This window comes from Podarcis raffonei, chromosome 8 (assembly GCF_027172205.1).
Source record: "Podarcis raffonei isolate rPodRaf1 chromosome 8, rPodRaf1.pri, whole genome shotgun sequence".
Lineage (NCBI taxonomy): Eukaryota > Metazoa > Chordata > Lepidosauria > Squamata > Lacertidae > Podarcis > Podarcis raffonei.
In genome coordinates, this window is record NC_070609.1 from 64,299,379 (window position 1) to 64,323,718 (window position 24,340).

Consider the following 24,340-nt stretch of genomic DNA (forward strand, 5'->3'; position numbering starts at 1 on the left):
GGTAAAATTGTTTGCAAGAAAAGTGTGCGTATTCAGCAGAAATTGATACAAAAATTGTGTAAATTGGGAGAAACCAATGCTGACAGGTTTTCCCAAGAACTTGCGGGGCTGGGTGGGTTGGAAATTCATGTGGAAATATTGCCAATGGATATGTGTAGATGTCATGGACTGAAGACTGGAATAAAGAAACATCTATTGTAAACCTTTGCCAACCTGGTGCCTTCCAGACGTTGAACTACAATTCCCAACAGCACCAGTGGCACTGATGGGAGTTGTAGTTCAGCATCTGGAGGCATAGCTGTCAACCTTCCCTTTTTTTGCAGGAAATTCCCTTATTCCAGCGCCGTTTCCTGCTGCTTCCGCGGATTGTTAGATATCCCGTAGCCTGTCCCCGGGACAGGTGAGGCTGCTGATCCCTTATTTTCAAATCTGAAAGTTGACAGCTATGTCTGGAGGGCACCTGCTTGGAGAAGGCTGATCTATCCATAACCAGTGACTGTGCATAGTGTCTACCTGTCTTACTCCTTTGAAATGGCCATTCAACTTGCTAATCCTCGTGGCCTCTGAAACACGGAGGGAGTTTGCTTTGTTTCCATCACATGGGCACTTGATCTGACCTTGAATGAACCTTGACAGCGGCGGCGAATGAGAGAGAAAAGATTCTGACGTGCTGGAGAAGGGAAGCAGACTGTCAGTCGATAGACATTTGCACTTGCCTCTTCGTTATCCTGCCTTTCCAGAGAAACAATCCCAAGGGAACTGGGGGAGCAGACGGTTTTCTAGCACTTCCCAGGAAATGAGATACAAGAGCCGATGAACTTTTTGCCTCTTCAAATTTGACACGGCGTCTTCTCCAAAGTACCCATAGTTACTGAGCTTCTGCAGAAGAATTTATGAAGTCCGTATTTGTTCTAACGCCATGGGTGCATACCTGAAATTTGACTGCTGTCTTTCAGAAGGAGGACTATTTTGCCATTGTCCCAGCAGAAATTCTTGTCCAGGAGGGCACGTTTTTCAAGTTACTACAATTCTAAACAGGTGGTAGTTTGTCTTATAGACTGCTGAAAGTTACAGCAATTTTGAACTGAAACAAGTGGGGAAGTGGAGGCAGCAAATCGATCACTGCAGAAGTGGGCAAAGTGGAGAAGACCGAAGGAAATCCGGAAAAGGTAAGATGTTTCTGCCCTCCACCCAAAAGAACAGCATGGCAGAGGTGAGATCATTTATAATTGTAATTATGACACCCAGTCAACTGATGCAGGCCTAAATTCATAGGGCTATCACCAATGTTAGTCCTCCTCAGACTAATTTGTGTCCATTAATTTTGGTGCATGGCTAAATTCCTGGATGAATTCTCCAAACTTACCAAAATTCTAGGTAGGAAGGACTCATACAGGCTCAGTGGCTGACAGGGTTTCCCTTAGATCTATTTATTCCTCAGTGTGAAGTTGCCATTCTGCCACGCAGTTGGGGAACAACTGACCTAGTAGGAAAGGAAGCACTCTGTTATTTTCAATTTGCTTAATAGCATGCATCCAGAACATGATGAATCACTATCCACAAAGCCCTCAAGACTTGTCCCCAAAACAGCTGTTTCAGAATGAAATGAAGGGATTAGCATCCACTCTTGAAATATTACCCTTTCGCTGTCCATTCGTCCTTCACTGGTCTTTGCAGCCCATTAATCCATATTAATTGTAAAGCTTAAGACAAAGCAGATCATGGTTGTGTTTTCCTTACATGGGTGGTGGTGAAGCGGGGGGGATGAACACGTATGTACTGTAATGTGTGAAAACTGCATACAAGTGTCAATATTGCCTCTATTTATACATGGAAGCCACAGCACATTATGGCTCCCCAAATGTGTACTTGCAACTGGACAGAAGCAAAATTTTCACACATTGTTTGCACACTTTTGTTCTCTGTCCCTATGGAGGAGAAAATCTTGAGGTGTATGAATATGACATCTTCAACCAGGCATGCTGGTATCAATTCCACTGTATTTCTGAGTTCTGCCAGCGGAGGTCACTGTAGAGCCAATGAAACCGTTGCAACCTAAAGATGAACTTACCAAAGTATGGTATACCAAAACCCCAAACACCTTTCAGTATATTTTCTTCAGAAATTAAAATATGATTTCTGGTTCCCCAACCTTTTAAAGTTTTCGGCAATCAAAAATGGGAAAGCTGGAAGGACTTTGGATTCTGTTTGGTGTGGGATAGCAATGTGCATAAATAGTTTTTTCTTTTAAATCACTCTTTGATTACTAGAGTGGAAATATGTCTCAATTGCTACCTCATTTCCTCTAGCCAGAAGCAAGCAATAGAAAATCACTGATTTTAGCCTTTACACACACTTGTGATCCTTATAAATGTGTGTGTAACTTGCTATAAATACACACAGTGCCTACTGGTCTTAGAGAATACAACATTTTAATAGTTCAGTGTCAATAGACAGTGGTGTGCTGCAAGAGAACACATAATGTGCTGTGAGAAAAAATGAAATTGTTAAAAGCACCTCTGAGCCCAAAGCACCCTAGCAGCACAGGATGCTGCCTGCCGTATCTCTGCATGAGCCACTGCTCTGGGATTTCTTCTTTTGAACCTGGGTGGATACCCAAATCAATGACTCCGGCACAAACACTAAGGATGGGCTCCTCTGAGGGCATGCAAGTGCTAAACACACAGACTCCTAAAAGCAGAGAGGTTTATGAGTGGGCCTCCCATTCAGAAATAAAACTCACCTTGACTATCAATTGCTCCAGGGGGCAGGACCCATACTCAACTCAGAAGGCAGTGGACTCCCCTCCACTGGAAATTTTTAAGCAGAGGTGTGTGGCCACCTGTCAGGGTTTCTTTAGCTGTGATTCCTGCATTGCAGGGGGTTAGACTAAATTCATTCAAATGTTTGGGAGATTCTGTAATAACCTTGACAGGCCAATGTTGAATTCGCAAAAGGGATGTGTAGGCTTTGAGCTCACACAGAGCTCTTCGCCTTTCTGCTTCCACAGGACTCTTTGCCTGTGCAATTCAAAAGGGCTGCTTCTTGTTCTGTGGCCAGTCACCCCTCTAGCCTCTCCAGTAACCTCCTCCTCTCTCGCCACTACCCTTCCAGATGTCTGGTGGGATTTTCTCCCCCTTGGAGAACCTCTGCGACCTGGACAACGCCAACTGCCACCCGCTGGTGTGCTTCCTCTGCCACGAGCAGTATGAACACCCCTGCCTCCTCGACTGCTACCACAACTTCTGCGCCAGCTGCCTGCGGGGCCGCGCCATTGAGAGCCGCCTGACATGCCCTCTTTGTGGGTAAGGAAGAACCATCTTGCTCCCCTACAGTCCAGAGATATTTGGGTGATGGGATAAGCAGCCTCTTTTACCGATGGGTTATTGTACTTCAGCACTAGCCTGGTGCCATTTTGGAGCCCTTTGTGTGCTGCAAGAAATGCTTGTACAGTAATTTGAGAAATGCATTAAATAAGTAAAGGTTGGTGTGCTGTGAGCCCAAGGTTCTATCCAGAGAGGAGGCTGCCCACTGCATCTCTGCATGATTCATTGCTCTGACCTTGCCTCCTTCTAACCAGTTTCCATCCAGATACTACAGATATCCATCCAAGCAGCAGGATATGGGCATCTTTGGGAGAGACATGCAAGATGGGCACAGCCTGCAGGTTTTGTAGGGCCCCTGGGAAGACCCCTCTAGAGCACCCCCTCCATTTGTGTGTCTGCCTCCTCCTCCCCCCTATCATCACCAGCTGCTCTCCTCCTCCTTGCTTGCTTGCCAAGAAGAGACCCAGTGAGCAAGCCGGCCGTTGCATCTACTGCTCTGCGTTGTCTGTATTTTAGAAACCTGCTGCTAATTCTCTCATTTTATGCTGCTGTGAAAATCTGTTTTATTACACATTTCTTATTATTGCAATGGTATTTCTACAATTCCCTTGATGTTTATGTTGCATAGTACAGTATTATGTTATGTAGTGACAATCGTACTGTCGTGCTGAAAGCTCACTGGGACTGGTAGGGCAGAAAGCAAGGAGTCCAACAGTAGGTGGCGCAATAACCAAAGACAGGAAGAAGTTGAGCCCAATGACAGGTAGCGGTAGCTCATTGTATGTACCAGGGGTAAGCAACCTAAGGGCCATGGGCCAGATGCGGCCCAATCGCAGATGGTCCAGGAGTCAGCATGTTTTTACATGAGTAGAATGTGCCCTTTTATTTAAAATGCATCTCTTGGTTATTTGTGGGGCATAGGAATTCATTCATTCCACCCCCCCAATATAGTCTGGCCCCCCACAGGGTCTGAGGGACGGTGGACCGGCCCATGGCTGAAAAAGGTTGCTGACCCCGGTATGTACCTTTTGTCCCTATCCTCTTCTCTGTTGAGTTCTACAAGGGCAAAACCGAGACATGTACAAATTTGCAGTACTGTGTTAGAACTTTAGGGTTTTGTAACCCTGGGGCAACAAATCACCCTTTAAAAAAGCATCAAACTTCCTTGTGGTTTGGAAAGCAACAGGAGATGCACTGAAAAGTGTGGGATGAACAAATGATCAAGGGGGGGGGGAATGTATGAATACGCCACAAGCAAATGCACACTGGACAAATGTTCCCTGTGTCATCTCCCGGCAAATAAATCAGAACGGGTGTTCAATAAACATCATCCAACCTCCGTGCCAACTTTGCACAAGCAAACTAGAACATTGGCTGAATAAACATATCTTGTGGAGGGGCCCTAGTAAATCTCTCGCTAGTGTGAGCCAGGAATAGAGTTTGGGAATTAGCGGAAGAGGAATGAGGCATTGACTTCCTAAAAAGGGAAGCTGTGACCAGGCTAATGCCTGGCCTTTGTCTTCAGTTGTAAGACACCCATATCAGGTTTGACCGTAGCTGCCAAAGGAATCTGAGGCTTTGTGATTAACTGCCAGGGACAGAAACTGGGAAATAGGAGCGGGTTATTAGAGTTCTGTTCAACATTAAGAAGAGCCCCATTTCCCCGCTTTCGGGGTGAGCAGTGTCAGTTTGTCTGTTTCCCCCTGCCTCCCCCCCACTGGAAACCAGCGTGCAAATCCGCACTTCTCTCGCCTCTGCGCCTCTGAAACATGAAGCCTCCCATCACACAATGAGCTTCAGGTGTGAACAGCTGCTGAGCTGAATGTCTCCCCTTTTAGCTCCAGCGGAATGCAGTTCAGCAGCAGGAAGGGGGGAAAGAGAGAGAGAGAGAAAGAGAAAGAGAGAGAGAAAGCGCGCCTTGGCCAAATCAGGCAAAGGCGTGCAACAGGTGGGGGAGACAAATGCAACCCACCCATTATCTTTTTGTAAAACACTCCAAGGGGTTTTTAAACAATCAAGCCATGTCTACATGTTATGAAATAAATAAAAATAAAATCTAAATAAAATAAAAATAGTTAAAGCTTGTTCATTTACACACCTGGTTTTCCTGTCCATAAGGAAATCGATCTTATACCTCTTTGCTGAGAAGCAAGTTTCATTGTGTTCCATGGGGATTATTTCCACCCACCTAGCTCTGAGGGCTCATCCAAAGGTCCCTTCTTCTTGTGCATTCGTGACAAGTTACTCTCAGGATGCTTTTCAAACAGTCCTACGTGATCACACTGCTTCATTTCCAATCAGTGCATAACCCATAACTTCCTGCTAAAGTCCTATAATGTTAAATACAACAAATAATCTGGGGTTTTGCTTCTTTGCCTCCCTCTGGGTGGCAGTAATGCGATAGCACTGGGAAGCACCGCAGAGCGGAATAAATCCACCACGAATGCAGCATTATTCTGGCATTAACTTTTTAGCTGTGATTCCTGCATTGCGTTGGGTTGGAATAGATGACCCTTGGAATCCCTTCCAACTTTACAGTTCTGTGATTCTGTGTTGCAGAAAGTGCCCAGTCCAATAAAGCACCATATCTCAACATCCTTGCATGAGTCTTCCTGTATTATTTTGACATCCTTCCCAGGGCTTCCTCTTTCTCCCTGTGTCTTCCTTCTGCAGCCACCAGTCCATTGTCAGGGGGAATGGCCTCCCTCCAGAAGACCGGCTTCTAAAGTTCTTGGTGGACAGTTCTGGGGATTGTGAGGAGGAGGTCCAATGTGCAAATTGTGACTTGCAGAGTACAAAGCAGGTAAGCAGAGAGGGCGGCAAAGAAGGCCTTTGAAGGTCAAGACCACTGTTTGGGATTCAGCCAGAACTAGAAATGGGCAAATCTGCCCGTTTCATTTTCTTTCCATTTCTAGTTTTGTCCAGTCATTGTTTAGTCCTCCACATTTCCACACCAATGTGCAATTTTTTTAAAAAAGGAAAAAAATATCCTGAAAATTCATCAGCTTTTTAGTGTGCATTACTTCTAATGCTACACCTGCCTGTAAGCAATTCTGCATACTATACACATTTTTTGTAAGGCCATTCTCCAAAATATAATGCATTTTTGTATGTTAATCTAACTTAATATATGCATTTTTAACATACCCCTAAGCAGGACATCCCAGAATTACAGAAGCCATTCTGGCTTCTGATTGGATCCTGGGATACCCCATTTTGGCTTCCATGAGAGCATGGCCCCCAAAAGACACACATCCCGATTTTCCTCTGCAGCATCTTGGAGGGTATGTTTTAATGCGCACTTTCCCCTAGTCCACGTATTTCTGTACTCGCTTCTTGGCTGGAGAACTGCATTGTGAAATTCAGAGAAGTGGGAATTTGAAAGGAGAGCTGTGTTTTTGTTCACAAGTGCAAGTTAGGTAAAGATAAAGGGACCCCTGACCATTAGGTCCAGTCATGACCGACTCTGGGGTTGCAGCGCTCAACTCGCTTTATTGGCCGAGGAAGCCGGCGTACAGCTTCCGGGTCATGTGGCCAGCATGACTAAGCCGCTTCTGGCGAACCAGAGCAGCTCACGGAAATGCCATTTACCTTGTACCTATTTATCTACTTGCACTTTGACGTGCTTTTGAACTGCTAGGTTGGCAGGAGCAGGGACCGAGCAACGGGAGCTCACCCCGTTGCAGGGATTCGAACTGCCGACCTTCTAATTGGCAAGTCCTAGGCTCTGTGGTTTAACCCACAGCGCCACCCGTGCAAGTTAGTTAGGCTCAAATGGAATTTCTCCAGCCTTTTCACAAAAAGCAGTCAAAAACCGTCAAACTGCTGTTTTAAAAATTGCCTCTGTGTTGCAATCTATGCTGCGGTGCACATCCTGGGGCACCCACTGTTGCCACTGAATAAAATATTCTGCCAATGTGTGGTGGTGGCCCAGGCATGCCAACCAGAGCTTTGCCCTCTAACCTCCCACCTCCCCCAGGACTTGGACGCCATGTATTTTTGCAATACCTGCCACCAGCCTCTCTGCTCCAAGTGCCGTGAGGAGACCCACAAAGCCAGAATGTTCTCCCGCCACGAAATCGTCTCACTGACCAAGCGTATCAAAGACATCCACAAGAAATGTTGTAAGTGTCTTTCCCATAGCCTTCCTTAACTCTCTGGAAACCAAACCTTAGGAGAAACAATCGAGGGAGTTGGATTTGCTTAGCCGAAAGAAGACTGAGAGGGGATAGGGTAGATTTTTCTTCAAATATCTACGGTCCATTACATGGAAGATGGAGCAAGCTTGTTTTCTGCTGCTTCTTCAGAGGGGAAGGACCTGAACAAATTGATTCAAATTACAGGGAAGGAGATTCTGAATAAACATTAAGAACTTTTTGCTAGAGCTGTTTCTATTTACAGGGCATGTCATAGAATTAAAGAATTGTCCAGCTGGAAGGGACCCTGAGAGTTATTTAGCTCAACTTCCATTAATTGTAAGCGGTGGTCTCCCATCCAATTTAAAACCATACCAGATCCTGCTTAGCTTCACAAGCATGCCAGCAGCTTTATTGCTACACCACTAGGAGGTGGTTCAATAGAGCTGTTTGACAGTAGAATGTGCTCCCTCAGAAGATGGTGGAGGTTTTTTCTTTTTTGTCTAATTTTTTTTATTTATTTCAAGCTTAAAAGTGACACCTGTGTCTCTTCCAGCACTTCATGAGGAACTCTACATCATGTTCTCAACAGAGAAAAAGTCCATGCTCTGCATCAACTGCTTTCGGGACATGCCCGTGTGAGTTGCTGTTACTTCATATCTACATCACAAGCTATCGATGGGGCATGGCTTTTTGCAGGAAACAGGAAGAGAGGTCCCTGCTCCGAGGTGGAGCTTAGCATCTAGAGGGGTTCTCCAGATATTTTGAACTGCAATTCTCATAGCCTAAGCCAGGCTGCCAAAGTTTGGTCTAAAGACTGATAGCAGGGAGAGAACAGGGAAAGGAAAAAGCAGTAAATGACAAAATATGCTCTTACACAGATTTAAATTTCAGTGTGTCTGGGGAGAAGTTGAAGACTTCATGGACCAGGGTGGGGGGTGTTGAAGAAGTGAAAAGAGGGAAATGGCACCACATTCAGGATCTAGGAGGGTATTCCAGGCATCAGAGGATGCAAAGCAGGTGGTACAGTAGCTTGAGAGAATGGGAAACCCAGGAAATATCTTCTTAAGGCTGCCTCCAGACTTTTGTTGCTACTTTCTGGGGAGTGCAGTTCATTCACATACTGGCAAATTCAGGCTGCACAGCTACAGTTGATTAGGAGCACTTGTGCAACCAACCCACTTCCCCAAGAGACTGTGATTTTTTCCAGTAAATGATAGGAAAATGGGAAGGGTGGGATAAGAACTACCTTTGACACAAGATCATGGAACCTCCCTGCAAACATATCAGGATGAATGCACAATTAACAGGTCATCTGGAAGCACGTTTAATGTTGTTGGGTTGGTTTTGTTTTAAGGCAAAGTAAAAAAAGGGGGGAGAAAAAGCATTTCGGAAAAAAACAAACTGAGATAATGGAATTGCTAAATGAATATTATGATTTTTTATTAAAAAAACCAACAACATCCAAAGATGAAAGCTTAAGAGTTGCCCGCTGAACCCTGATGGGTTTGACACACACACATCTGCAAAGGAAGCATTGCTACATTTATATAAGGTGCATAATGAGCCAGTGGAACTCCTTGCCACAGGATACCCTTTTTTAAAAGAAAGAAAGAAAGCGGTCATGTTAAATGGCAAGTTTTGGTCCATTTAGCTCAGTGTTGTTGACACTGACTGGTAGCAGCTGTCCACGAATATAGACTGGGGACATATCCAGACCTTCCTAGAGCTGGGGACTGAACCCGGGGCCTTCTGCATGCAGAACAAGATACTCCGCCGCTGACCCACAGCGCTTCCCCTCTGATACCTCCTTCTCTGGTCTTCCCTCCTCCAGGGAGAGTCGAGCGCATTGCATCGATATTGAGACTGCGTATATGCAGGGCTGTGAGAAGCTAGATCAGGCTGTGATGGTGGGTATAAAAACTGAAGAGGTTTCACTGCGGGGGGGGGGGGCTGTGGCTGGGAGACGCTTTATCTTGATGCAACCTAGGCAGAAGCATCTGGTCACGGTTATTCCCAGATCATCTTGGAGCAGGCCCAACCTCCCTGTTTTTTGAGCCAATTGGCAATGGCAGCCTTCACCTGATGATTTAGATTACAACTCCCATCAACCCCACTGTGCTTTCTGGGACTGATGGGAATTGTGGTCCATCGTTTCTGGAAGGCTGTGGATTTGGGAACTGATACAGTTGTGCGACTGGTTTTCCTGGCTAGGACACTTAAGCCATCTTTAGGGAAGTTTTTAATATTTAATGCTGTACTGTTTTTAACATTTGATTGGGAGCCGCCCAGAGTGGCTGGGGAAACTCAGCTAGATGGGCAGGGTATAAATAATAATAATAAAAATAACTTATTATTATTATTATTATCATCATCATCATCATCTGTTTTGCGAATGGGCTCCGGGCTGAGATTTGGGTGAAGGAGCTCTGAATAACAGAATGTACATCTAGGAGCCTTTGATGTAAGTTGTTTTTAAAAGGGGAAGGGGGGTAGAATCATCCTTTGCCAACCTGGTGCCCCCAGATGCTTTGGGCTACAACTCCCACCCTCTGTGCTAGCTGGGGCTGATGGGAGCTGGTAGGACCCAAACCAATGGATTCAAATGACAGGATATTCTGGCAGGAAGAGCCATTTGACCGTCAGAAGGTGGTGGACTCTCCTTCATTGGAGATATTTAAGCAGAGGTTGAGCAGCTATTGTCAGGGATTCTTGAGCTGTGATTCCTGCATTGCAGGGAGTTGGACTAGATGATCCTTGAAATCTTTTCCAATGCTGCAATTCTATGATTCTTAATCTTGCCCTTTCCGTGGGGTCTGCTCTGCTCCCCTACTGATAACGCCTGCAGTTTTCAACACTCGCCTTTTCTGCCCTGCGACTCAGGCTGTGAAAGAGCTCCAGACATCCACCAGGGAGGCGATAGTGCTCCTCAAAGCCATGATCGAGGAGGTCCGCAACAGCGCGGATGAGGAGGAGACATCTATAAACTCGCTCTTCAGCAGCATGCAGGTGAATTGCGGCAGGGAAGGGTCACTTGCAGCCTTGGTGCTTGAGTCTGCCTGCAGGGGATGCTCTCTGAGGCAGCAACCTACCCCCTAGGAGCCCAGTTGTGGGGGAGGGAGGGAGGCTGCCTATCGCTTGACGTGAGGAACAGCCCATCTCTTTCTCTCTCTCCCCCACAGGAGAAATTGGCAGAGCGGAAGAAGATGCTTTTGAAAGTAGTTCAGAGGTAAAAGTGGTCCCGTGCTCAAACTCCTTGTCTGATTTCCCCCCCCTGTTGGCAGAAAAGAAGCAGGAGTGTCTCGGGGCTTATCCAAACAAAACTTTAGTGTAACAACAACAACAGCCCACACAGACCTTGCTCATGTGTTGTGAAGGATTTATTCAGGACAGATAAAAAGAAAGGACTTCTTCATGCAGCACGTAGTTAAACTTTGGAACTCCCTCCCACAGGAGGTTGACCTCTGTGAGAACAGGATGCTAGACTTGATGGGCCTTTGGCTTGGTCCAGCAGGGCTCTTTTTATGGAGGTCTATTGTCAAAGCGGGACGCGGGTGGCGCTGTGGGTTCAACCACAGAGCCTAGGGCTTGCCGATCAGAAGGTCGGCGGTTCAAATCCCTGTGATGGGGTGAGCTCCCATTGGTCAGTCCCTGCTCCTGCCAACCTATCAGTTCAAAAGCACATCAGAGTGCAAGTAGATAAATAGGTACCACTCCGGCAGGAAGGTAAATGGCGTTTCTGTGTTCGCCAGAAGCGGCTTAGTCATGCTGGCCACATGACCCAGAAGCTCAGTTGGCCAGTAAAGCAAGATGAGCGCCGCAACCCCAGAGTCAGTCATGACTGGACCTAATGGTCCGGGGTCCCTTTACCTTTATTAAGAGGAATGGAAGTTTTTCTGGCTGCCTCAGATGCATTTTAAATATCATCGGTTAGCTCATTTCAGGTTCATTCCCACCTTTCTAACTGTGGAGCTCTCTCATTTTGTGCATAAGCAGCCTTATAATAGGCCCCCCTTTTTTGTCATTTCCAGCCAGTATGAAGAAAAGGAAAAAGCCTTCAAGGAACAGCTGGCACACTTGGCATCTTTGCTGCCCACCCTACAGGTAAAGCACCTGAATCGGGAGAGTGGCCATTCCTCCCCCCCCAAAAAAAAGGAAGGCTCTCTGCACATTAACAGTAATATGGCAGGCAAGAATTCAACAGGCACAGTCACCATATCTCAGCCCTGCTTACCTCACAGGGTGCTTGTGAGGATAAAACGATGGGTGCTTCCTTGAGCTTGAGGTGGAGAGGGTGCAAATTTGAGTAAACAAACAAAAATACACCCAATCTGAATGACAAAGGATAAGACAAGAATCCCACTTTCTATATTTGCATTGCATTATATTTATAGTGCACCCTAACCTTCAAGGTCAGGTAAGGTACCATCAGCCTCGTTTCCTAAAATTATATGTCAAGTTTTGCCAGAGTTGGGGGCACTTGGAAGTCTCATGAGATAAAACATAGAATGGCAGGTCGTGGTTGGACTGACACCAAAATTGAGTGAGGTTTAGGTCTTCATGGAAGCCAAGCAGTCTAAGGTGAGGGAGTCCTGTCTCCCCACCCCAGAGGGGAGGAGGCATATATAGCCTGCTCAGTGGTGAGAGAAACGCCCTTTGCACATGCTCAGAGGCCCTCTCGGTGCCTCTGATCCAAGTACTCATAGTTTTGGTATTTGCACAGGTGTCATGTTTTCTTTCCTCTCCTCTTCAGGTCCACCTGGTGACATGCTCTGCTTTCCTCAGCTCTGCAAACAAGGCTGAATTCCTTGATTTAGGCTATGTAAGTCATCACCCACAAATTCAAATAACACCCCCTTATCACAGCTGCCTCTGTGGGTACTCAGATGAGGCGCAAAGCCCTTCTTGTGAGTTTCCAGGGCAAGAAAAGCACTCTGCAGATGCTCAGAAGCACCTGGTGGTTATGAATCTTTGTACTTCCATCAAGAAAAAGAGGATGGAGCCCTGCCCCAAGGAGTTTACAAACCAAACTTTGACACAGGGAAGACAAGGAAGGAAATGGCAGCTTGAGGATCAGGGGAGAAGATGGTGCATTTAATACAGCTGTGTAGACACAGCAACAGCAGAGTTTGGGGGCTCGGGGGTTATGCCAAGGACTCTGGTGTTTTGAGAGCAGTTAGAAAGAAAGAAGTAGCTAAGGAGATCATAGAACTGTAGAGTTGGAAGGGGCCGCATCTAGTCCAGCCTCCTGCAATGCAAAAATCACAGCTAAAGAATCCCTGACAGATGGCCATGTGGTTCTTGTTCTTGACCAGAAACAGTCATGGGGCAGGGACTGCTTTCACAACAGAGGGCGGCATTTCATAGAACTGACCAAACCATCCACAATTCTGTTTTCAGCAACTGATGGAGAGGCTGCAAAAAATCGTCAAGCTGCCCCATCGACTGAGGCCCTCCCAGACGAGCAAGGTACAAGTTTCTGCTCTTCCCTGCTGAGCCATCCCAGCAACTCCAGGCACCCAGAGAGCATTTGAGCAAATGTTCACCCCCCCTTTCCCTCTGGGGTCATGCCTGTTTCATCTATCAGTTCTTCATGGGAAGGTCACCCGGCAAGCCTGGAATATAGTCTGTGCCATGAGGTCTAGCAGCACACCTGTAAAGCCAAATTTGGGCATGTGCTTTAACTCCAGGTTCTGTACCTGAGGCTTTCCAGAGTTTTGCGGGAGACAAAAATGAGGCTGCCTACACACCATAGGTGTGTCTTCACAGACAAGACCCTCTCCTGGATTGCACCCCTTCCACAAGCCTCTGAGGGCGAAAGAACTATCGAAAGGGCTCCTCTGCCAAATGCAGACTATAGAAGGATTGCAAGGAAGGAGGCACGTCTTTGAGATATTTCTGAGTCACGTAGCTTTAAACACCAATGTGAGCACCTTGAATTGGGCCTGGCAACCAACTGGCAAGCAGTGCAGTTGTTTTTAAACAGGGGTTATATTGAGATCCAAACAGAACCTCAGCCAGTAACCCGACCACTGCATTTTGGAACACTTGAAGTTTCCAAGTCAAGTTCAAGGGCAGCCCCAAGTAGAGTGCATTGCAGTAATCCAATCTGGAAGTTGCCAGAGCATGGACTACTGTGGCCTCGTGTTTACCTTGACACATAGTCCTGTCCAGAGAGTCCTCTTATATCCACATGCAGGAGAAGGCTTGCAACTCTGGGTGCTCTCAGAATGATGACCCGTCTTAATTGGTTTCCCTTCCAGATCAACACGGAATACAGAGCTGAGTTTGCCCACTGCCTGGAGCCCTTGCTGCTTCTAGCGCCCCGTCGCTCCGTGGTGGTGAATGGAGCGGGCATCGGACCTGGGATGAGCAACAGTAACATGTAAGCTGCTCCCGAGCCCTGCTTCATCTGTAGCAACCTTCTCCAGATGTTTCAGACTACGAGTCCCATCATCCACTGCCAGCAAACACAGGCAATGGCTGATGGGAGTTGTAGTCCAAAACTCCTGGAGGACACAACATTGGGGAAGGGGGATCTGTGAGGAGGGAAACGCAGTGAAGTATTTTTAAACAAAGGTGGATTGTGCAAAGCTGAATACGGGTTGGAGACATTTTGAAGCCCAAACTTCTCTTGCCTGCCTTTGAGCTGGGCACCAGGCACCCTTGGAGACAAAAAGAGCTGTCCTGATTAGCGAGCAGATCAGATGGGCTGGCGGTGCCAGTTCCAGGAAGCCAAGCTGGCTGGTTGGGAGGCTGTTGTGTCAGAGAGTCCCAGTGCAGCTGGCACCCGACTGAACCTAGGAAAACGAAGAACACTGTTTCTGTTTCTTTGGGATGTGGAGCAAGGAAACTAGCTCCAGCAATTGTAGCAAAGAGGCTCCAGGGATGGGGCAGAAAATTGATTGTTTGCATTTAGATGCAAATCTACCTACTGACTTCTCACTTTGAGAAACAATATGTGAAAGAGGCCAACCTTCAAAATTTGCCCTGTTCTCCAGCAGGCATTAAAAGTATGCATTAAAATGTACATATTTGTAAAAATAACATGCGGAAATGCATTATATTAGGAGAAACTGCTCTGCAAACATTGCAGAGAAGAATGAGCTATAAGGAGAAATTTGCACCAAAGTGCTGATGAATTTTTTTGAGGGCTTTTTAAAATTTTTAAGTAAACTGATATGGAAATGTAGAAAACCAAAAGACTGGAAAGATGAGAAACTAAGAGAAACTGAAACGGACGTATTTGCCCATCTAGTGAAGACTTGCTTGAAAATAATCCTTTCTGTTCTGGCAAACAATTTCATTTGCTTGCCTTACACACACATTGCATCTCCAAACGTTGCTGAATGCATTTGGAGTTGGTGTAGCTCTTCTGCAACCAGCTGCACTGCAAAATCAAACTTTTTAGTAAGAATATTCTTAGGCAGGGTGGGTGGGGATAAGCTAATACATTTATTGTGGCTTTCGTTGAAGGGAGTCCATAAGCATGTTCGCTTCACTGCAGCCTTGTTTCTGCTGCAAGAGACTTAAACAGTTACACCTGTGTCAGCTTAAAAAAAGAAGAAAAGTTTTGGTCAGTTAACTGAAGGCAAATAAGTGACCTCCATCTTTGCACGTTCGTGCATTTGGAGTCCTGATCCTTGCTGTGCAAACAAGCGTTTGAGGGCTGCTAGTTTGGGAGGGAGGAAACGGGAGACTGGTGTGACAGCCACAGCCAACAGTCTGTTTGCACCATAGCACAGCCTCCAGGCAGGAACAGTCTACCTGAGTGATAAGAATTTTGGAATTCCAGCAGTTAAACTATGGAACTCTCTCCCACTGGAGGCAGTGATGGCCACCAACTTGGGTACCATCACAAGAGGATTTGGCAAACAAATTCATGGAGGAGATGGGCTAGTGATGGTTACTGGCCAGGTGGGCTCCGCCCTGAACAAAAGTTGCTGGAAGCCCCAGGAGGGGAGAGTGCTGCTCTTGTGATCCTGCTTGCTGGTTTCCTACAGGCATCTGATTGGCCACTGTGAGAACAGGATGCTGGACTAATGAGTCATGGTCCTCATCCAGCAGGGCTCTTCCTTAAGTTCTTATCTGCAACATAGTAAAGGTAAAGGGACCCCTGACCAGGTGGCCGACTCTGGGGTTGTGGTGTTCATCTCGCTTTATTGGCCGAGGGAGCCGGCGTACAGCTTCCGGGTCATGTGGCCAGCATGACTAAGCCACTTCTGGTGAACCAGAGCAGTGCACATAAACGTCGTTTACCTTCCCGCCGGAGCGGTACCTATTTATCTACTTGCACTTTGATGTGCTTTCGAACTGCTAGGTTGGCAGGAGCAGGGACTGAGCAACGGGAGCTCACCCCATCACGGATATTTGAACTGCCGACCTTCTGATTGGCAAGTCCTAGGCTCTGTGGTTTAACCCACAGTGCCACCCACCACTGATTCCTGGAATGGGGTAAGTGGTGTCAGCTGAGGAGCCTCCCCCAGGTATCAAAACACCCTATTACAACTACAGTACTTGGGTCTGGAATGGCCGAGAGCCCTAGAAAACAGCAACATCCTGATGCGTCTTGCTTTTGGCGCTCAGCTAGCGTGCCTGTTGCCGTTGTCTGCCTGACCACCTTCATGCCCCGACCTACTTGAGAAGCAGATGGCAAACCCAGTGGATCCTTGCACACATCCCAGCCTGCCTGGCTAGCAGTTTGCCTGTCCCTATTTTTATCAGAATTTCAGAGAACTCTGCAAAGCACATTTCCCTGGCACTGGATATATTTAGGACCATTGACATCACAGGCCCCTCTGCTCTGGTGCAGCTGATTGCTGTGCAGGCAGGGACGGCCCTCTCCCAAGGCACTGGGGGCAAAGTGATGGGTTGGGCCGGGGGTCTTCAGGATCCCCTTTCCCTCCAAAGGGAAACTGAGGCTGAGAGCATTGGACTGGGAGTGCCAAGTGCCCGGCTGAGGGGAAAGGCCAAGCAGAATCTGCAGGGAGTCCCCATCTGCCGGTCTGGATGAACCTTCTGATCCGTAAGTGGCGATCTGAACATCTGTCTCGGCTGCGGGATGAGTCAGTGGGAAGGACTGTCAGGCTGCAGCCGGGCTCTTTTTAATTTGGTTGTGGGTGGAGGGTTTGTTACATCACAATTAATTGGCAGATAGTCCTTTACTGGTGTAGATGGACCAGTCTTTGACTCATGACACTTCCAGGTAGGTGTGTGTGTGTTGAGTATGTGTGTGATAATGATTAATTTCATTTATAGATTGCTCTCTGTGCAGCATATCAAAGCCATTTTGCAATCCAATAAAAACATACACGAAATACATTGCATATTTAAAAACAGCTTTAAAATCACTGCATGTCTTTCTTTCTTTTTTTTAAAAAGGTCAACACAGTAACATATATAAAACCAATTTCAAATCCAATACTGCAGTATTGCAAAGGGGCTGCTGAGATACCGCAAAGGGTGTTGCCTCACAGTGGTGTTTATTATGGGATGCATGCACATTTCCCCAAGTGTCAAAACACCGTTGGCATCAAAAAGCCAGTTTGTATTGCTCACTGACTCTACCCATTTAACCCAGATTTACATTTTCTTGGAAAAATTACTGTTTGCCAGTGACCCGCTTGTGATATCTGCTTGGCTTGTTTGCTATATGAAACCCCTGTCTGGAACCAGCCTTGGTCATCGGCAATAGCTTCCTTTTGTTTTTAACTCCCATCAGATTTTCCTTGGAAAAAATAACTCTGGATTAACTGGTGGTGGTGGTGGGATTTGGACCGGGATTTTGACAATGACGTCGTGTGGCTACTGCCCAAAACTGACATGTGTGCAGACCATCCATCCCACAACAGGCGACATAATCAAAGCTTATAAAATAAGGCATGGCCTGGGGGAAGGGAATGGAGGAAAGTTTTCCTCCCTCTCTTATAACCCTAGGAATTTGTGGACACCCCAATGAAGCTGAATGTTAGAAGATGCGGGACAGATAAAAGGAAGTCCTAATTCACAGTACAGAGCTAAACTGTGGAACTCCCTCCCACAGGAGGCCGTGATGGCCACCAACTTGGATGGCTGTAAGAGAGGATTAGACAAATTCATGGAGGAGGCGGCTATTGATAGCTACTAGCCATGATGGCTATGCTGTGACTTCATGGTCAGAGGCAGTGATGCTTCTGAATACCAGTTGCTAGAAGCCACAATATGGGAAAGTGCTCTTGTGCTTGGGCCCTGCTTGCTGGTTTCTTACAAGCATCTGGTTGGCCACTATGAGAACAGGATGCTGGACCAGATAGGTCTGAAACAAAAGGGCTCTTCTTACGGCCTTACAACACTCACCTGCTGCAGAAGCAGCCTTGCCACATCTTCCAACACACTTTGTTCCCCCTTAAGTAACACAACTGATGATGAGTGCTGAGATCCAAAGCCATTCCCTTCTGGAGCCTCTCGCTTAGGGACTCCTCCTCTCTTCAGCTGGCTCCATCATCTTCTTCCAGGATGTCCGGAGGTCCCTGCTCCAAGACCCTCCTCGTGTCTGGCTGCCCCTCTACCTGCGAAAAAATGTCCTTGGCAGGCTCCCTGGTCCGGAAGCCCACCATGCACCGGTACATAAGCACCAAGGTGCTCCTGGCTGAAGGTGGAGAGACACCCTTCACCGAGCATTGCCGCAACTATGAGAACATGTATCGGGTAAGGATGGCGGGGCAAGGGAGAGGCTGTTGATGGTGGGCACCTTGTCCTGGGCACCTGCGGGAGCAAGCCAGCACCGCTGTTGGAGATGCTGCTCAGCCTTGCAACAGAGCAGGCCAAGATGAATCAGCAGGCCCAGCCAATGAATGTGTGTTTGTGCATACACACACACACACACACACGTGTGAATGCAAAATAAGAAGACAGGAGCATTATAGCCTGACCACTATAGTCCATGCTTTGGTGACCTCGAGTCTGGATTACTGCAATGTGCTTTATATGGGGCTGCCTTTGTGTCTGGTTTGGAAGCTTCAGCTGCTGCAGAATGCAGCAGCCAGATTGCTGATGGGAGCTTCTGGCTGAGAACATGGGGCACCAGCTGTGCCTGCCCATCTACTACTGAGCCAGGTTCAAGGTCCTTGTGTTAATTAACAAAGCCCTGAACAACTTAGGTCTAGGGTGCTTCAGGGAATGCCTGAACCCGTATATCCCCAGCTTGATCACTGAGATCATTTGCAAGAGTATTGTTGGTTGTTCCTCGAGTTGGTGAAGCTCCTTTGACCACAACAAGGAACTGAGCCTTTAGAGCCGTCAACCCTGACCTGTGGAACATTCTGTCACTAGATTCATATTCTGTGCCAACTTTTAAATGCCTGTTGAAAACTTTTCTGTTCCGCCAAGCCTATGCAGGCACTTAAGAATGCATTCTTCCGCAATTATTATTAATTAAATTTGTATACCTCTCTTCACTGGTATTAATGAAAGCAAACATTAAAAGCATAAAAAGCTAAAAACAAACATCAGTTGCTGATGTTTGTTTTTAGCTTTCTATGCGTTTAATGTTTGCTTTCAGGTTTACTATTGTTGCAAACATCTCATACATGTTTTTCTGATATAGTGGTAGAGAAATATTTTTTACAAATAAAAAAACAGTAAGTCATAAATCTCCCCCCACCCCCGGTTTGGCAAAAAGGAAGTTTTCTGCATTCTATTACTGATCCTTCCGCCTTGTCAACTGGAGCCTTTTGAACTTGCTTCCTTTCCCCCCGTGTTGCTGCAGGCCCTTCAAATAGAGATTCAGAACTTGAAGGATCAGGTGCAGGAGCTGCACCGCGACCTCACCAAGCACCATTCCCTCATCAAGACGGAGATCATGAGCGAGATCCTGCAGAAGTCGCTGCAGATGGACGTGCAGATTGCTTCGGAGTATTCCTCTGTGGAGATGATGCGGAGCGTGTTTGAAGAGGTACGCTGACTTTCTCAGGCTGCAGAGTCCTGCAGCAACTAGGCAATCACAGTACACACATATGCACAAAATCCCCCTGCTTGAGGAGCATGTGCTGATAACTCCGACTTTGTGTTTTGCAGACCTGGGAAGAAACCTATCAGCGAGTGGCAAATGAGCAAGAGATTTATGAAGGTGAGCACAATATGAACTTCTCTGAAGCCATCCAACCCCACCAATCAATGGTAGCTGGTAACCTTTTTGACTTGGTAGGGCTGCAGTATTATACCTTGCTGTAGGTATAATAAGGACTTGTATAGCTCTTATGTAGGAAGGTGTGCCATTGCACATGTGCAGAGTGCCATTGTTTCCTCCTCTCTGAAATACAAACCATTGATTATTACTCTGTACATCTATGGACGGGAAAAGAACTTCCATGTAAGAAGGCCAAGTACACTTTTCAGAAAAGATTGACTCCATGCCTCTTATTTAGAAACGTAGCCATGTCGCATAAGGTTTTGAATTTGTGTATGGAGAACCACAAGCTTGAGTCAACAGTGTGATGCAGCGGCAAAAAAAAAAAAGCTAATGCAAGTCTAGGCCACATTGACAGAAGTATAAGGTAAAGGGACCTCTGGCCATTAGGTCCAGTCATGACCGACTCTGGGGTTGCGGCGCTCATCTCGCTTTATTGGCCAAGGGAGCCGGCGTACAGCTTCCGGGTCATGTGGCCAGCATGACTAAGCTGCTTCTGGCGAACCACTTTGTGCTTTTGAACTGCTAGGTTGGCAGGAGCAGGGACCGAGCAACGGGAGCTCACCCCGTCACAGGGATTCGAACTGCTGACCTTCTGATCGGCAAGTCCTAGGCTCTTTGGTTTAACCCACAGCGCCACCCACGTCTAGATAAAGGGAAGTAATAGTAGTGCTCTATTCTGCCTTGGTCAGACCACACCAGGAGTCCTGCATCCAGTTCTGGGCCTCACAGTTTAAGAAGCATATTTACAAACTGGAAGGTGGGCAAAGGAGGGCAACCAAGACCAAACCTTGTGAGGAACAGCTGACAAAGTTGGGTATGTTTAGCCGGGAGAGCGAGAGGATATATGATAGCCATCTTCAAATAGCTGAAGGGTTGTCACATGGAAGATGGAGCCAGCTTGTTTTCTGCTGCCCCAGAGGACAGGACCTAAACCAATGGATTCTAGTGACAACAAAGGAGTTGCCAAATAAACATCAGGAAGGACTTTCTGACAGTAAGAGCCATTTGACAGTGTAACGGACTCTCCCAGAAGGTGGTGGACTCTAGGCTTTTAAGCAGAGGTTGGGTGGCCATCTGCCAGAGATTCTTTAGCTGTGATTCCTGCACTGCAAGGGGTTGGGCTACATGACCCTTTGGGAGTCCCTTCCAACTCTACAATTCTATGATTCTGTGTACCTATGCTTATTGTATGAAAGGGCCAATCCTTTGGACTTGACTGACTTAACGCCAGACTTCCTTCTCGTGCAGCACAGCTCCATGATCTGTTGCAGCTGAAGCAGGAGAACAGCTACCTGACAACCATCACCAAGCAGATCGCCCCTTATGTCCACTCCATCGCCAAAGTAAAGGAGCGGCTGGAGCCCAGGTGAGGAAGCCGAGAGCCCGGTCCGCTGCTGCCTTCCTGCTCCGCTCCTAGATCCTGCACAATTTTGCCTTCAAAAACCTCCACTGCCTTATCTCCAGAGGGGAGGATTGAAACCGATAGATTCAAGTGACAAGGAATTAAACATTAATTTGACTAAACATTAGGAAGCCATTCAGCAGTGACAGGGACAACCTTGGAAGGCGGTGGAATCTCCTTCATTGGAAGTTTTAAAAGCAGAGGTTGGATGGCCATCTGCCAGGGGCGCTTGAGCTGCGATACCTGCATTGCGGATGGTTGGAATAAATGACTTGGCCCCTGAATTGTAAATCCCCATTGTGCTTCTTAAAACACCCATAGCTGAAGGAATATGTAGTCTGGCAGAGGGATGATCAAGCCTTGTGACTCTCTGAGGGAGGAGGGACCCTCTGTCCTCCAGAAATCTCTTTTGCTCCAACCCTGTCAAGGTGGACGGCTTTAATCAGTCGGTATTTGTGGTACATCTCGAGTCAGCTTCCCCCATGCCAAAGCCCCCAACTCAACCCAAATATCCCTTCAGGTTACAGGACACAAAGGAGGAGAGGAATGGCCAGCCAGAGAGCTTGCTGAAAATATACGATGAGAGCCCAGAGGCTGCTGACGTCCAGCACAGGTATCTGATCCATTTCAGGTAGCAAAGCATTTTGGTTCTATGTTGATGCCACAATACCGGAGGAGCAAAAAGGTAAATATTCAATCTGTTGTTTTCCAAGTGGCCACTCCTCAGGGGATACAGATTAACTAAGTGACCTGGTCATCAGCCATCAGTGTTCGCTTGGGAGGGAAAATACTTGATCTAAGAGGCTGGTTTCAAAGGGAAGCACTAGCAGTTTCATGCTTCAGTGTTAAAGAGACAAATTCATGGAAGAGAGGGCTATCAAGGGCTACTAGTCATGATGGTCATGCTTTGCCTCCACAGCTAGAGGCAGCAATGCTTCTGAATACCATTTGCTAGAAGCCACAGGAGGGGAGAGGGCTCTTAGACTCGGATCCCGCTTGCAGGATTCCCACTGGGGCACCTGGTTGGTGACTGTGAAAACAGGATGCTGGACTGGATGGGCCATTGGTCTAGACCAGGCATCCTCGAACTCGGCCCTCCATGTTTTTTGGCCTACAACTCCCATGATCCCTAGCTAGCAGGACCAGTGGTCAGGGATGATGGGAATTGTAGTTTCAAAACATCTGGAGGGCCAAGTTTGAGGAAGCCTGGTCTAGACTCTAGCAAACTCTTCTAAAGTTCTTAAGAGCCTTGCTGGGCAGACTAAAGGCTGCCTTGTCCAGAATCCTATGCCCAGTAACATCCATCCAGATGCTTCTGCAAATTCTACTAGCTGGTTCCCCAGAAACTGGTAGACTGAGCAAGAACAGAGAGGTTCCATTAAGCTGTCAGAGCTACTAGCCTCCAATAGGGCTATCCTCCAGCAGTTTACTTAGTTAAAAAAAGCTTGGCATTTATTTAGTGATAGAAAAGCTAGGGCTTGTTATGATTTCCTAGACCATTCCTTCCACCCACTGTTATTTTTCTCTTCTATCTGAGGCCTGATTTGTGCAGCGGCCTTGAGGAACAAGAAGGAGCCTTGGAGCCCAAAGCAGAAAGCCAGATTCTCAGCCCAGCTGCAGAGGACCCCCTGCTGAAATCGAAAGAATATTACAGGAGCAAGCAGAAAGGCCGACCTGAGAGTCCCCCGCAGCCACCGGGACCTCGCAAGTCAGCCAAGGAGGCAGATCAGGAAACAGAGCTTCTCCTGTGCTGAACCTGCACTCGCAGTCTTTCTGAACAAAAATGTTCATGTATGGCAAAGCAGACTCTTTTCAGTGTGGTGTGTGCTCAGAAAACCATATATATTCTGCGCTAAAATAATCCTGATTCTGCAATCCCTAAACCATGCAAAACAGAAGGATTTGTTTTGCGTTACTCTGCAGGGCTTCTTTGTTGTTGGCACTTCTGGAGCCCAGGAAGGTGCGGGTTTAAGAAACAATGGAGGGTGCAGCAGTGGAAATCTTAATTCCTCTAGCTTCTGCCAAGTATTGCCTGTGTTCTTTCAGCCGTGTCTCCCACATCAATGTCTAGACAGGCACTGGCTTCTCAAACAGCTCCAAACCGAGAGAGTGAGTCTGGGCTTCTCTGAGAAAAGCAAAATCCTCCTATGACTACCAAGTGTGTGGATTTTCTGCACCTGCCTGGAACTGCAGGTTTGTTCTTATTTTACCATGCAACTGAGAGGCATAAAATGTTGTTATGCAAAACCAGCATCTCCTATTATTCAGCTACACCCTTAAAAGCCAGTTCTCCAGATACAGCCATATCCACCAGCGCACTAGAGGTTGGGACATCCTCGGATCCTGAGAAAAACATTCATTCAGCAATTCTTCTGTACGGCTTAAAGGACCTGTGTGCAGAAGAGGCTTGCCCACTGTGTCTCTCTGCATGATCCTCCGTTTTGGCCTTGCTTATTTCCTGTGAGCCTCTCCTGGGGCCTGGCAATCTTGCCATGTCTCCTGAGCTGATGTGGGGACCCGCCTGCTGTTGCTGAACTACAGCTCCCATCAGCCCAAGGAAACACAGCCCTTGGCCAGGGTACATGGAGTTGCAGTTCAGAAACCTCTAGAGAGCCCCCAGCTGTTCTGGGACAATGTGGTTAAATGATCCAAACCCTCCAGACAGAGCAGAATTACCTTCAGAGGAGCTCACCTGTTGCACCTCTGCAGCAGCCACTGATGTGGGCTGGCCTCCTTCCAAGAAGGTAACTCGCTCTCTGAAACAGGGACCTCCAAATGCTGCTGGACTCCCCCACTCATATAGTCATCCCTGATGTGTGTCGAAGTTTAATTCGGGGGTGGAGGACATTCCTTATATTGCAAGGCCAGGAAATACTCACTTAGATGCAAACATTTTCCTTGCCTTTAATGCTTATGGGTTTTCTTAAGCAACCTTCACAAAATGCATCCCATATGCTCAGTATGATAATTAAGGATGTGCATTTGTGCTATTGGACGCGGGTGGCGCTGTGGGTTAAAGCCTCAGCGCCTAGGACTTGCCGATCACATGGTCGGCGGTTCGAATCCCCGCGGCGGGGTGCGCTCCCGTCGTTTGGTCCCAGCGCCTGCCAACCTAGCAGTTCGAAAGCACCCCCGGGTGCACGTAGATAAATAGGGACCGCTTACTAGCGGGAAGGTAAACGTCGTTCCGTGTGCTGCGCTGGCTCGCCAGATGCAGCTTGTCACGGTGGCCACGTGACCCGGAAGTGTCTGCGGACAGCGCTGGCTCCCGGCCTATAGAGTGAGATGAGCGCACAACCCTAGAGTC

The 24,340-nt window shown here is 47.3% G+C and overlaps 1 protein-coding gene across 3 annotated transcripts; it reads left to right on the plus strand.

Moving 5' to 3' along the window:
• The first annotated feature begins 136 nt into the window (after positions 1-136).
• Positions 137-22,931, plus strand: RNF207 (ring finger protein 207). Of its 3 annotated transcripts, none has more exons than XM_053400430.1 (18): positions 151-1,213; positions 3,115-3,305; positions 6,000-6,129; positions 7,306-7,450; positions 8,019-8,100; positions 9,297-9,372; positions 10,346-10,471; positions 10,645-10,691; positions 11,494-11,566; positions 12,216-12,284; positions 12,863-12,931; positions 13,726-13,847; positions 17,956-18,148; positions 19,209-19,394; positions 19,517-19,568; positions 20,880-20,997; positions 21,554-21,646; positions 22,571-22,931. In XM_053400430.1, exons 1-18 carry the CDS (start codon positions 1,175-1,177, stop codon positions 22,785-22,787), a joined length of 2,028 nt encoding a protein of 675 aa, XP_053256405.1. In that variant the 5' UTR covers positions 151-1,174; the 3' UTR covers positions 22,788-22,931. The 3 variants fall into 3 exon arrangements, with proteins under 3 accessions (XP_053256408.1, XP_053256405.1, XP_053256406.1); XM_053400431.1 differs by having other exon boundaries at positions 153-1,169; XM_053400433.1 differs by lacking the exons at positions 21,554-21,646; positions 22,571-22,931 and having other exon boundaries at positions 137-1,213; positions 20,885-20,993.
• The last annotated feature ends 1,409 nt before the right edge of the window (positions 22,932-24,340 follow it).

Excerpts from the sequence above, each read along its gene's own strand:
- RNF207 (XM_053400430.1), top strand. The coding sequence starts at position 1,175 with ATGTTTCTGCCCTCCACCCAAAAGAACAGCATGGCAGAG. Across the intron at positions 7,451-8,018 it reads AGACATCCACAAGAAATGTT|CACTTCATGAGGAACTCTAC; the intron begins GTAAGTGTCTTT and ends TGTCTCTTCCAG. Across the intron at positions 19,569-20,879 it reads TGAGCAAGAGATTTATGAAG|CACAGCTCCATGATCTGTTG; the intron begins GTGAGCACAATA and ends CTTCTCGTGCAG.